Source organism: Cygnus atratus, chromosome 1 (genome assembly GCF_013377495.2).
Source record: "Cygnus atratus isolate AKBS03 ecotype Queensland, Australia chromosome 1, CAtr_DNAZoo_HiC_assembly, whole genome shotgun sequence".
Lineage (NCBI taxonomy): Eukaryota > Metazoa > Chordata > Aves > Anseriformes > Anatidae > Cygnus > Cygnus atratus.
The window spans coordinates 42725162-42739188 of NC_066362.1; the positions used below are offsets into that span (position 1 = coordinate 42725162).

The 14027-nt window shown below is 38.1% G+C and overlaps 1 protein-coding gene across 1 annotated transcript in view; it reads left to right on the plus strand.

Annotated features, from left to right (window-relative positions):
• Positions 1-11728, plus strand: part of PTPRQ (protein tyrosine phosphatase receptor type Q) — a 107645-nt gene extending 95917 nt beyond the window's left edge. Inside the window, exons 40-45 of the mRNA XM_035544349.2 lie at positions 1427-1561; positions 1665-1790; positions 4029-4177; positions 5805-5940; positions 9267-9390; positions 9672-11728. Of these exons, the coding sequence (XP_035400242.1) occupies positions 1427-1561; positions 1665-1790; positions 4029-4177; positions 5805-5940; positions 9267-9390; positions 9672-9709 (708 nt within the window). The 3' untranslated portion in view covers positions 9710-11728. The remainder of the gene's footprint in view (positions 1-1426; positions 1562-1664; positions 1791-4028; positions 4178-5804; positions 5941-9266; positions 9391-9671) is intronic.
• The last annotated feature ends 2299 nt before the right edge of the window (positions 11729-14027 follow it).

Below are 14027 nucleotides of genomic sequence, written 5' to 3' on the forward strand. Positions count from 1 at the left end.
GACCTTCTATCAAAGATTAGGGATCAAATGCACCCTCAGTAAGATGGTGGATGACACCAAATTGTCTGGGAGTTCTTGTTGATCTGCTTGAGGGCAGGAAGGTTTTGCAAAGGGATCTGGATAGGCTGTATCAACGGGCCATGTCTAGACACATGACATTCAACAAGGCTAAATGCTGGTCCTGCGCATGGGTCATAACAACCCCATGCAGTGGTGTAGGCTTGGGGAAGAGCAGCTGGGAAGTTGCCTGTCAGAAAAGGACTGAGGAGTGCTGGTTGACAGCCTGCAGATTATGAGCCAGCAGCGTGCCCAGGGAGTCAAGAAGGCCAATGGCATCCTGGCTTGCATCAGAAATAGTGTGGCCAGCAGGACTGGGGAAGTGATTATCCCCCTGTACTCAGCACTGATGAGGCCGCACCTCAAGTACTGTGTTCAGTTTTGGGCCCTTCACTACAAGAAGGACATGGAGGTGCTCAAGTGTATGTAGAGAAGAGCAACAAAGCTGGTGAAGGGACTAGAAAACAAGATTTTTTGAGGAGTGACTGAGAGAATTGGGACTGTTTAATCTGGAGAAGAGGAGTCTGAGGGGAAACCTCATCACTCTCTATAACTACCTAAAAGGAGTTTGCAGCAAGTTGTGTGTTGGTCTTTTTTCTCAGGTGACAAGCGACAGAATGTGAAGGAACAGCCTCAAGTTCCATCAGGGAGGTTTAGATTGGATATCATGGAGAATTTCTTCATGGAAAGGGTGGTTAGGCATTGGAAAGGACTGCTCAGGAAGGTGGTGGCATCCCCATCCCTGGAGGTATTTAAGAGATGTATGGACATGGCACTTAGGGACATGGTTTAGCAGTGGACTTGTAGAGTTAGATTGATGGTTGGACTTGATGATTTTAAAGGTCTTTTCCAACCTAAATGATTCTGTGATTCCTGAGGATCACTGGAAAAACATCACAGTTGTGTGTAGCTTGCACTAGCTCTCACACGGCTCCTCAGTTTTTTTCTCTGGCTTTGCTGCTCCTTAACACTATTTTAATTCTGCTGTGCTAGCCTTCTCCTGGCACATCTCTTTGTGACTGGATCTGCAGTAAGGTTAATATGAAGACTTAGGTATTTTTTAAAGGGAACTACTAGCCTGATATCCTTTTAATATCTCTGCTAAAAGCATTTCTGTTAGGATGGTATTTCCAAAACTTTATTAGAGCGTTGGTTCATATCTAATCTATACAGTGGAAAAAATGCCTTACATCCTTAGGTCTCCATGGCCATCTGCCATGCAATGACTAGTCAGGCCTACAACAAATATTTTAACATGTCTGACAAGGTTCTAGCCTTAGGCATGTTAACTACAGGTACAGCTATGAGTCACATGCAAACTCTTTTTTCCTTACCAACCATTATGCATTAAATATTTTCTCTTTCTTAGGGCTATTTGTGTCCAAATGAATTTATTGCAACTCAGGGACCATTACCAGGAACAGTAGGTGATTTCTGGAGAATGGTGTGGGAGACTAGAGCAAAAACCCTTGTGATGCTTACACAATGTTTTGAAAAAGGACGGGTAAGTTACCAGTGTACAACATTGCTATAATTGAAAACTCTGTATGTAGTTTTTGTCAAATTTATAATATAATTATTGCTAATTAGTAATCATCTCACTGCAGATAAGATGCCATCAATACTGGCCAGAAGATAATAAACCAGTGACTGTGTTTGGGGATATAGTAATTACTAAATTGGTGGAAGATACTCAAATAGACTGGACCATCAGAGACCTAAAAATTGAAAGGGTAAGTCAGAAATGGAAACTGGTTGAATAAAATCTATCCAACAACCAAAAGAACATTAGATGTTCTCCATCCCACCCAACTACTTCTCAGTGTTCTTCTTTTAATCTTTTAATATGTATGTACTCTACTAGCTGTTTTTTCTGAGCATTTTGTTTTCATTTCTGGTTGTTTTTCTTGGTGGTGGTGGTTTTGTTGTTGTTTTTGTTTTTCCTGAAAATTTTCTCCAGTTTCCGTCACAAAGAATTCAGATATATGGCCAACATGCTATGAAGGACTGATCAAGGTTACTGAACCTCTCCGGTCCGGTGGGAGGTGAAGTTTCTATTTGGACACCTCAGTTGTCTCTTCTAAAAAGGAGTAATCCTAACCATTCTGTTATCAGACAAATCCCTTTGAATATATCCCTCTCAGATTAAAGGGCAAGATTCTCTGGTGCAGCGCAGCTGTTTTGCATTGTACCACCAGCTGTATTGGCCTCCACCCCCAGGAAATTCACCCAATATAAATGAGAATCATCAGTATTACTCCCACTCTGTGCTGGGAATGGAGGTGTGGGGTACAGTATAGATGTTCATCTTTGCCATGATCTACCACTGTAGTTTCCACACTTTGGAAAAATTAGCACTCAACATTAAGTCAAACCAGAAGGTGGTCTTGGAAAGGAATCTGGTCATAATGACCCAAGATGAAGTCAGCCTTCTTTTGCATTCCCAACATTGACCTGTGTTATATGTAGTGAAGCCACATCCTAGGACCTGAACTCAGCTATCCAAATACAAAGATGCATTACCATCCCAAGGTGTGTGCATGTGACAAAAGAAGCACAGCATTTAGAGGATTGTCTTGATTGTCAGCCCCATAAGGATATGTTGTGCACGTAGCACAGGACAATTGAACATTTTAAAATGACTGAGAGAAGATTTTTTTTTCGGCTAAAATAAGACACAGAGTAAGCAAGACTAGGAAAGGAGGTGTTTTGAGTAAAAGTATATGCTAACAAAATGCAAAGTCATGTGTTAAGTAGGATGAGTGAGGAGGGGAGGGGAGGGGAGGGGAGGGGAATTGACTAAGTGCTCCATTTACAATAGCTGAAATATCTCCCACAAGGAGTTATGTCATTTATGAGCGTGCCATTAAATGTGCCATATTGCTGTCTTTAAGATTGCACTTCACCTTCCATCCAAATGGATGGATTCTTGATGATCATCCACTGCAGGTAAAAGGCATGTATACACTAGATCATTCACAATTTTTGCCATATTGCGTCCAAAATCACTTCTCTTTTGTTTTATGTTGATCAGTTTTAGTACTATAGACCTAAAGTAGTTGCACATAATTGTTCACAGTTGCTCAGTGTTTCTTGCAATATGAAAAGAGTAAGTGGTTGGTTCAAAACAACAACAAAAATTAATTCATTGCACAAGAGTTGATTAAGCTGCAGAACTCCTTGCTGCAAGATATTGTGAATGCTGAAAACGTACAGGACTTCAAAAAATCTGGAGAAATTAATGGAATAAAAGTCTGTTGAGTGCTTTCAAATTTTTAGGTACCACCTGTGACTGAGGAGATTCATGGCTTGCAAACTGTTAAGAATGGAAGGGATATACTATGGAACTACAGATACATTGTTGTCTTGTATTATAATTTTCGTTAAGATTTTTCATTGACTCCTGTTGGAAGCATGATATTGAGCTAGACAGACCTTTGGCCTGACCCATTGCTTTTATTGTTATGTCCTTCATAGTTAATTTAGATATCAGATCATAATCAGCTGTTTGTGTTGAGTTACTATTACTGCTGCTCTAATTGAGAGGGCACCAAATACATAGAAAATATATTTGTGTTGACCAACGTATTCGTTTGTCTTAACTATACTAGGTCAGTATTAGAACAGTTGCCTTCCCCTAAATAAATTTGTCAGCCCAGTTCACTAAACTTCTAAACAAGCTACAGAAATGTCGACATGTAATCTACAAATTACACTGGTATAGTGACTGAAGCCAAATGTAGAGTGATTGCTGAAGTCATTAATACTTCATGAAAAATTAATTTGATGCCATCTCTCTCAAAAAAACTTGCAATGAGATCTGTGCACAACAAATTATCCCTTGATACAAGTACCATCTTATGGTTATGCTATTCTGACCTTCTTTGTTAAATGAAATTGCTGAGAAGTTTACAAGTAGCTTAATGGATATTCTTTGTTTTGTAAAAACTGCCATATTTTATATTTTACAGCATGGAGATTGCATGATGGTGCGCCAGTGTAACTTTACTTCTTGGCCAGAACATGGAGTCCCTGAAACTACTGCACCAATTATCCACTTCGTAAAACTTATCCGTGCAAGTCGAGCAGGTGATAATACACCAATGGTGGTTCACTGCAGGTAAGTGTATTTACCAGGTCATGATTTAGTATCTTATCATTCCAAGTGCATATTAATGCTCAGGGAAGTTGCCAAAGAACAATAGTGAGTGCCCAGGTATGGCTTTAGTATGGATAGCCATGAAGTTTTCTCCAGCAGGGCTCCTTACTCCTTTATAGGAGGCAAAATTCCAAAGTAGGCCTGTTCTTCCATTCTTGGAAATCCCATTGAGGTGATGTCTTTGAAAGAGTTTTCCAAAATTACCATAATGTACTGCTAGATGTATCTCAAGTTTCCTCTTTATCTTAAGAAGAGGGATAGCAACAACTGACATGCTTTTAATGACTTCCATTATAGTTACAGCTTTTCTTAAGAATTAATTCCCTAAAATTGTGTTTAAAATGTGTGTCATTATCATGAAGAAGAAACTATTTGTGAGCCACAGAGAATGACAAATATGTGTAGGGGTTTGCATATGCTAGATTTCAAACTTGGATGCCTGTAAACAGCTAACATCTAAACTTAGACTTTCAAATAAATGGTCTGGTGGTTACTTGGTCCAAGTGATCTGAACTGAGATGTCTAGGCTTGATTCTTTGCCTCATTCTCACTTAATGTGAGTCTGGAAATATGTGGAAGGAAAAGCTAGACTTTGTGCCACAAATTCCTTCTCTGTCCAGTGAGTTCGCCATGCACTGGGGTTCTTTTGATTTGTCCTCAGTGTCCTACAGTTGCCATCCACAATGTGGGATAAAACCTCCTTATTTTATTTGATGTTGTTATCATTGATAGTTTGACATTTTCCTCTACTGAAGGAGCCATAGAAACTTCTATAGGAGAGAACTACACAGTCTTCATGTTTTGAGGACTTTTATGTGCTTTTGGGCCCTTCTGCAATGAATGCTATGCCATTTGCACAACACAGATACATGAAGGAACCAGCATGGGCCAGATAATCTGCCCATGGTCCCAGTGATTATAAAGCAGCAGCATGTGTTCTCATATCCAGAAAACTCTTCCTTTATATTCTGCTCATTAGATTCTGCAGGTTCAAAACAGTTTTACTATACATTACCTGATTATCTGTAGTGATATTTCTTGTATTTATTACACTAATTGCAGAAAAGGCCAATAGTGATTTGAAGAAAATACTATTCATTTTCAAACCCTTAATTAAAACAACACTAGCTACCAGTGTGTGCTACACACCTGTCCTCCTTTTAAAAGTATTTTCTTTTAAACGTTTTGCTAGATACCATGTTGTTTTGTCTCAAACAGAAAAAGCATCACAGAATCAGGGTAGGGTGTGATCTCAAAAAATCTTGTGAATTCTTTGAATCAGTGAACACTAGAAAATTCACATAAAAGTTGTAGGGTGGTTTTTCCATTTATATGGGTTTCATTTAGTTAAATCTCACTTGTCCTATACAACCCCTTGTAAAGTCAAAATCAGAACATAGTTCAAATTCAGATTACACTTCATCCCATTCACTAAGGAGACACACACACAAAAGTAGTGCAAACGAGTTCAAATTTTCAAAACTTTCTTCTCACAATCAGCTTACTTTAACCAGAATGTTCTGGGGAAATATACTATAATGAGAAAACAAAAACAAACTTAATTTTATCTTGTGTATTATGTTTGCAGTGCTGGTGTTGGAAGAACAGGTGTTTATATTGCACTAGACCATTTAACACAACATGTAAATGACCACGATTTTGTGGATATCTATGGCCTTGTAGCTGAGTTAAGAAGTGAACGAATGTGTATGGTACAGAATCTGGTAAGACACATATTTGAATTCTGTTCTCCTGCTGTTAAAAAGTAAGTCATCTGATCTACAAAACTAGACTAGAAAGCTAATGGTATTCAGCTACCTAATATATTTCCTATTAAATCCTACTCATATTTGGATTACAAGCATCATGCAAATGTATGCTTTTCTATCTAAGTATATCTTGGCCAGCAAAGTCTTGACCAGTGCTGAAAAAAAGTGCTGAGATACTCAGTTTTTAGAATCTAAATCATAATTTCTCAGAGTTTGAGAAAGTTCAAGTTTTGATTAAAGAACAGGAGTTAAAAATGACTTTTCTACACTACTAAATTTGACTTTATTTACTACCTGTTTTTTTTTTTTTGTGTGTGTATACATATAGCATAGTCCTCCAGACTTTTAAAAAATCATTTACCTTTGACCTTATTGGTAATTTCTTGAGTCTTAATAAATTCCTGCAAATAAAGTAACACATATGGCTAGAATTAAGCACAGACTTCAGGGTTTGTAAAATTAAGGCATTGTAAAATTAAGGATATCAGTTAGTGATGATATAGTGATGATAGTAAGGAAGACCTCTGCTGTAGAGATCTGGGTATCCATAAAGGAATAATAGCAGCATCTAAAACTGATTCTAAATGCCCAGTGGGATGGAAATCTAGCTGTATTTGCATTACATTTCTTGCATAAACCCTCTGCAGGCCAGATCTAACCCAAGGCTGCTCTGAAACCTTTTACTCTACAGCATGACTTACCAACTTTTTAGTATGGGTGAGCAGTTTCAGGACGAACTTCCACACTGCTGATAGATTTGAACTGATTTTGATGTAGGGAGGCTTCCTCCATAGGGAACACATTTCTGCTGTTCCATATCATGTCCAAATACATGAAAAGTGTGTAAGAATGTGTGAAGGTTAAACTCTCTTCAGCAATTGCAGTTAAGATTTTGTGAGACCTTCTTGTGACAGCATCACATTTCTTGAAAAGTACTGTCTGCTTACCAATCACTTTGAATTTTTCTGTTTGAACTCATGATGCAGCTAAACAATTGCCCATTTCCTGTGATGATGAATTCTGGGAATGCTTTTTTGGTTCTGTTTTAAGCTTTTGACTACAAACAGAATCATCTGAAAATAAGGTGAAGATTGGAAGACAATTTAATGGGAGGTCCTTCAAAAACAGACCTTAAAACAGTAAGATATTTGATAAGATCAGTGTACAGTTTTAAAACTTGAATCAGTTTTTCTTATCTCTGCATTTGCATATTTAGGCAGATGCTATGAAAAGACCTACCAAAATGTAATAAAAGATGCTTTCATAATTCTGATTTCTGAACAAAACAAGTATAGATCTGTATACTAGCTTCAAAATCCTGAGGCAGGTTGTTCTCCATCCAGATCATTTCTACCTCATGTCTGCAAGCCTATAAAATGCAGATCAGTGCTAAAACTTGACCAAAGTGAACTGAACCTTGTTAAGCTTTATGGCAGATTCAGTAATCAAGCTATTCTGACAGCTCTGTGACAAACCACTACTTAGTAGTCTACAATTCATGTTTCATGTGATCAGCAGAGAAGGTGTGAGGAGAGGGACAGTTCCTTTCCAGAATCCAGTTTAGAGATCCCTCAGTGAAACTGTAGGATCAATGAGTAAAATAAATTTAAAAATCAGTTGCTGTCAGACCTAGTTTTTTCCTTCTTATAACTTCAAAATTGTTTTTGTTTTGCCAGCAATCGTTGTCTGTTACCAACAGGCACAGAATGGCCTATATTTGTTCAATTAAACACCTCTGCAGTTACCACACTCCCCCCAAAAGTGGGCTGCATGCAAGCTCTCTACAGGGAACAACCCATAGTCTGTAATAACTCCTGAAACACACCTGGGAATTATTTGGGATAGTGGTGGTAGGTGTGGATCAAAACTATGTGAAAGACTATTCAAACATTTTCAAGTAGTTTGGCTGATCAAGTTCCACCATCTGGCAATGTACCCAGGCACAGTTTAATTCACTAGTATCGGTATAATCTCAGTATCGGGGTATTCTGCCTGATGGCCTGTACATTACAAAGGCCTGCCCTTGGACTCCAGGTAAAGCTCATAAACTAATCTTTAGCGATATTTTTGGTCTCTCTCACTTCCAACCATAAAAATACCTCCAAATAATTAAGAATGTCATTAATTATAACTGTGAAATACCATACATTCCCATATCCTGCTTTGCTCTCCCCTGGCAAACCTAGAAAGATTTTCATTGCTACATGCCCAAAACTAACTGTATGAATGCGAGAAGTTATGAAGCTTTCAGAGTTCTAAATTCTGAATTCTAAATTCCACTGAAACTTAACAATTAGCAATTATTGAGCAGAGAAATTACACTAATATATCTACACATGCAAAAATGAAGGAAGCTAACCTTATTTTGGTCATCTTCATCTGTGGAGATATTCAAAACCCATCTGAACAAGGTCCTGGGCAACATGGTCTAGCTGACTCAGCATGTTACACTAGCTCATCTCAACAGGTCCCTTCTAGCCTAAATGAATCTGTGGCTCTGTGATCTTGCTCATTTTCTGCATCTACTCCCGTGTGAAGATAGACTTAATCCATTTATTTTTCTGACTGCTTTCATTCTTTTATTTTGTTATTTATTTCATCCTGACATTGCCCTTTTTTATTTTTCTCTTTTCAGTGATTATTACCCAGAGTTACTTTATGCCCTTGGAAATGTCAAAGTAACTTTAGTTTTCCACTCTTCACATTATAGTCTGCTAAAAATGATGCCACAGTCCAAGAAGTGTCACTAAAAATAATGTGGGGTTTTTGTTTGTTTTGTTTTGTTTTGTTTTGTTTTTTGTTTTTTATCTTAGCATGGTGCATCCTCCCAGAACATTTTGCATCCTCCTTGAACTTTTGCATTTGAGTGCACCCTGCTGGTTTTCTCTATGCTATAAGGAAGAAAATCTTCTCACCGAAATATTAATGTTCAGTTTCTTCAGTCTTACTAGTAACAAAAAGTAGTCAATCATTTCTTCATAGAACAAACCTTTACAGAAAAATGTGGATCAGCCTGTAATTCTCAGTAATGATTAGAATAATTTCATATATTTTACTAGCCATCTGAAATAACATCTTTTGACAAATTTTAATGCCTTATGCCTTGTAATGAATGAAATCAGGTCAGGCATGTATAATATCACCATAGTACTGAGATTACTGAGTTAATCTGCAGTTACTTTGATAATATCTGGATGTTATATAAAATTGAAAAAGTTTTTTGTTTGTTTTGAAAGTATATTTTTCATCTAATCAAACATCTTCAAATTCACATCTCACAGGCACAATATATATTTTTGCATCAGTGTGTATTGGACCTGTTGACAAGCAAGGGAAGTACTCAACCCATATGTTTTGTAAATTATTCAGCACTTCAGAAGATGGACTCTCTGGATGCCATGGAAGGTAAGCAGATACAGATTATTTTTTTTTCATAGCAGGTGCATCAACTTTCCCAATTTAAGAAACATAAACAAATACTTTGACAAGCATTTTTTTTGACTCCAGAAATGTAAAGTTTTAGCATTTTTCACCCCTTTAGTCTCCCTCATGGTAACAGTCATTGCTCAAGCTTTCCACTTTTTTCCCTGTGAGATCTTTTAACTTCAGCCTAAACAGTTATCTGCCATTAGTTACTATTTGATAGCAGAGGAGGTTAATGTAATATATCTGTTTTCCTTTTGTAGGTGATGTGGAGCTTGAATGGGAAGAAACTACCATGTAAATACTAAGACTAGATATTAAAAATAATCAGGTTTTGAAAATCAGTCATTTTTTTTTTAAGTAAAAGGGCCAAAGTGAACTCCCCTATTTTGATGATTAAAACATACACTGATGATTGAAACAGCTTTTCTTCTATCAATGTGCCTTCATAAATATGTTAAAGTATTTTATGCAGATCACAGAGCAATAATGATATGAAGTACTTTTGCACAGACTGCACTTCTGCTGTTATATGAACACTGCATTCAGTATGTATTTAAATAGAAAGTGTGTTTGAACATACTCCTTTTTTCCATTTACCTTTGTAAAGAGGAACAATGAGCCAAATAAGATGTAAAAAGTTCTTATTCCCAGTGAACTTATTTTTGTGTGAATTTGCTGTATTCAGTGTGTTTTGGTTTTAAGTAAAAGCTACAATTCCTTGAACCATTCTTGCTAGATTGGTTTTAATGTTGCTGTCAGTTCTTGCAGATTAATTCCATTACCATCACAGTGATCTTTACCTAAATGTATGTTCTTGTGTTTTGAATCTTTTTTTATGAGTGGTAGCATATCAGCTCGTGATCCTGAACAGCTGAAGAGTCACCTTCTGACATGGGGAGGATTATTCAGCTTTTACACAGCACACAGTAGCTCTTCAGGGACACTTGGGGCTATTTAAGCTATCCTATAATGAGAAGGTTGTTTTTTTAAATATGCAATGGTGATTGCATATGTTCAGTGCTGAAGAAAGTATTTTATGTTCCTGCTACTTTTTAAAATGTATAAAAAAAATAATAATAATAACAATAAATCTATAAATTTATTACCTATTATGATGCATCTTAGGTTGACTTCAGTAATAGAATGTTTATAATTCATTCACATTTCTTGTATATGGCACTGTTCAGTATTTTAAAAGGATACTCAAAATTTAATAACAGTATTTTTTATAACGCAGTGTTGTCAAGTAAGAAAAATGTTGCTCCTTTCTCTGGTTTGTTGAATCACTGTAGACATTGAAAAGTACAGGAAGTAATATTGGAGGATTTAATGAAAGGAAACATCTCCCACTGGTTATCTTTATCAGAGCTAGATCTGAAACAGGAATGAGAGAAGCAGGAAGCTCTTATCTGAGAAGCAAAACAAAAACTGGAAGAGTAGGAAGACTGCAGAGAGAGTATTAAACTGTGTACCCTGTTTTTACATGGAAGCATTCAATTGATATTATTGGGTGGGGGGCTGATTGCTCAGTTTTACTCTGTGTAAAGAAATGTATAATTCTAAATAATACTAAAGCTGTGACCTTAATCTAAAATGAAGAACATAATAGCAAAGAGACTTTGGAGTTGCCATCTTGTATTCTGTTCGACAGAAGAAATCCATAGCCTTCTGGAGGCATCAAGCTCGGGAAAGTCAGACGAGCCTCTTTAGAACCTAGAAAGGTACAAGTGTGGGTGGTGTGTTTATGTTCATGCACTCTGAACAGAACAGTAAATGAAAAAAACTTTCCATCTCTTAACTGTAGCTACCAGACAGAAAATACTGTACAGTATGTAAGCTGATATTTGTTCATATGTAAATGGCAGTAGGTGTTTGATGTCTTTTTAGAATCTGGCAAGGGTGGTGCAGATTACAAATCAGTGAGGGCCCTTTGTAAATTAGCAGAAAGTGCCAAATATCTAAATGAAAATTAAAGGGCATCATTTAAGGAGATGGAAATGGTCTGCAGACATATTTTGGGCAATCTGTCTTTCATGAAGACTGACGGTATTGTAAACATCACATGTCAAGCTAAAAAGAAAACAATGCCTTTTAAAGCTGGATAGAGGGAGAGAGAGGTGATGTCCACAGCTGTTCAAGTCTCTGGCAAAGCATTCGGTACAGCTCTAGTTTCATTTGGTTCATATGAAACATGTGTTCTTCATTTATTATACATGTACTTTAAAGTATTCTGACAAATTACTTATAGGGGCTTACAGATGTTTTTCATGATTTGTATTTGTACTTGGTAGCAGTACATGCAGCACTGTGATAAATTGACATTATAAAGTCATAATCTTTTATAATCTTGCATCCACAATGGTGGAATATATGTGTGTGCGTCATTACTCATTTCTTTGTAGGAAAAAACTAAGAACCCTTAGGCAACTTATAGATGAACTCCAGAAGTTCCAAATGTGCTTAAATTTTTTTCTGGTTTATAGAATATTTATAATGAAGATTCCTACATCTCCTTGTAGGGGACCTGTCGGTAGTCAAACTACATTCAGTAGCATACTTGCCTGACATCTCAGTAAGACATTAGAATATTTGTCTGTCTTTTCTGTGGGTCAAAGTGAAAAACTGAATAATAATTCAAATATATTATTGTTAAATTTGATGTAAGCAATCTGATATATGCTACTTTGACACATTTTGCATTGTATTTAGGATAAAAAGCCAATATTCAGCATAAACTGGCCACAACTCATAGAACGTATACTAAGGGGGAGAAAAATCTACAAGCAATTCTCTGCAATAACTATTCAGTATAAGTGGAGCAGTAGTTCACTGACCTCTTCATGTGTCCACCAATGATTTACAGGGAGAGGAGAGCATCTACATATCATGAGATGCCCCAGACCTCTGTCCAGCCATGAAGAAAAAATTTCCACGTGGTCTCTTGTTTTCCAGCCCTTCTTCCCATTTGCAATAGCTCCTGTGCTTGTTCTGCTGACATAACCAGAGATCTGGAGGTGGGCAGGATTTATCCAATTGCTATTTTAAGAATATATATACATAAAACAGCACACCACTTTCATTCTTAACTTTGCCACTCAATTTTATACAGATTCTAGAAGCTACTAATATATAAAGAGTCTATCCAAAGCAGAAACTGGATGAATAAGAACCAGAGACGGATACCAGAATTTTTTCACCTGATTACAATTACTTTGAAATTGGGTCACACAGAATCACAGAATGGCTGAGGCTGGAAGGGCCCTCTGGAGATCACCTGGTCCAAGTCCCCTGCTCAAGTGGGGTCCCCTAGAGCACGTTGCACAGGATGGCATCCAGACAGGTTTTAAATATCTCCAAAGAAGGAGAATTTGCAAGCTCTCTGAGCAACTTGTGCCAGAGCTCTGTCACCCTCACAGTAAGGAAGTTTTTCTTCATAATTAGATGTACCTTCCTATGTTTCAGTTTGTGCCTGTTGCTTCTCATCTTATCACTGGGCACCACCAAAAACAGTCCAGCCCCATCCTCTTGACACCCTCCCCTCAGATATTTATATACATTGATAAGATCCCCTCTCAGCCTTCTCTTCTCCAAGCCAAACAGGCTCAGCTCTCTCAGCTTCTCCTTATATGACAGGTGCTCCTGTCCTCTAATCATCTTCGTAGCCCTCCCCTAGACTCACTCCAGTAGTTCTCTGTCCCTCTGCTACTGGGGAGCCCAGAACTGGACACAACACTCCAGGTGTGGCCTCACCAGGGCTGAGCAGAGGGGCAGGATCACCTCCCTTGACCAACTGGCAACGCTCTTTGGAGTGCAGCCCAGGATACCATTGGCCTTCTTGGCCACAAGGGCACGTTGCTGGCTCATGGTTACTGCTGTCCACCAGGACTCCCAGGTCCCTCTCCACAGAGCTGCTCAGCCCCCAGCCTGTACCGGTGCTTGCGGTTATTCCTCCCTAGGTGCAGGGCCCTGCACATGCCCTTGTTGAACTTCATGAACTTCCTCACCTCCCAGCTCTCCAGACTGTGGAGATCCTTCTGAATGGCAGCACAGCCCTCTGGGGTATCAGCCACTCCTCACAGCTTTGGGTCATCAGCAAACTCGCTGAGGGTGCACTGTGCCATTGTCCTGATCACTGATGAAGTTGAACAGGACTGGACCCAGTACTGACCCCTGGGGGACACCGCCAGCGACAGGCCTCCAACCAGACTGTGCACCACTGAGCATAGCCCTCTGAGCTCTGCTGTCCACCCAATTCTCAATCCACCCTACCTTACTATATTATGTTGTTCAGTACAATTCTATAAAAACTGACATCTATATACATAGAAGTCTCTCCATATGTATTTATAGCCAACTCTGTTGGATATCTGTTTGAAGAGGCTACTGTCATTGCCCTCAACAACTGACCTGTTCTGCTTACAAAAGTAATAGAGAGAACAGAAGCACGTTACATTCATATTGAATTTAAAGCATGTTTCATGTTTTAGAACTTTTATAAGAGCGGATATAGTAATTGCACATTCAAATTTGTCCCTTTACTGCACAGTAGGAGCTATTCAGCACTTTAATTTCATAACATTATGTGAAAGATCAATAGTGTGTGCCATCTGTGTATT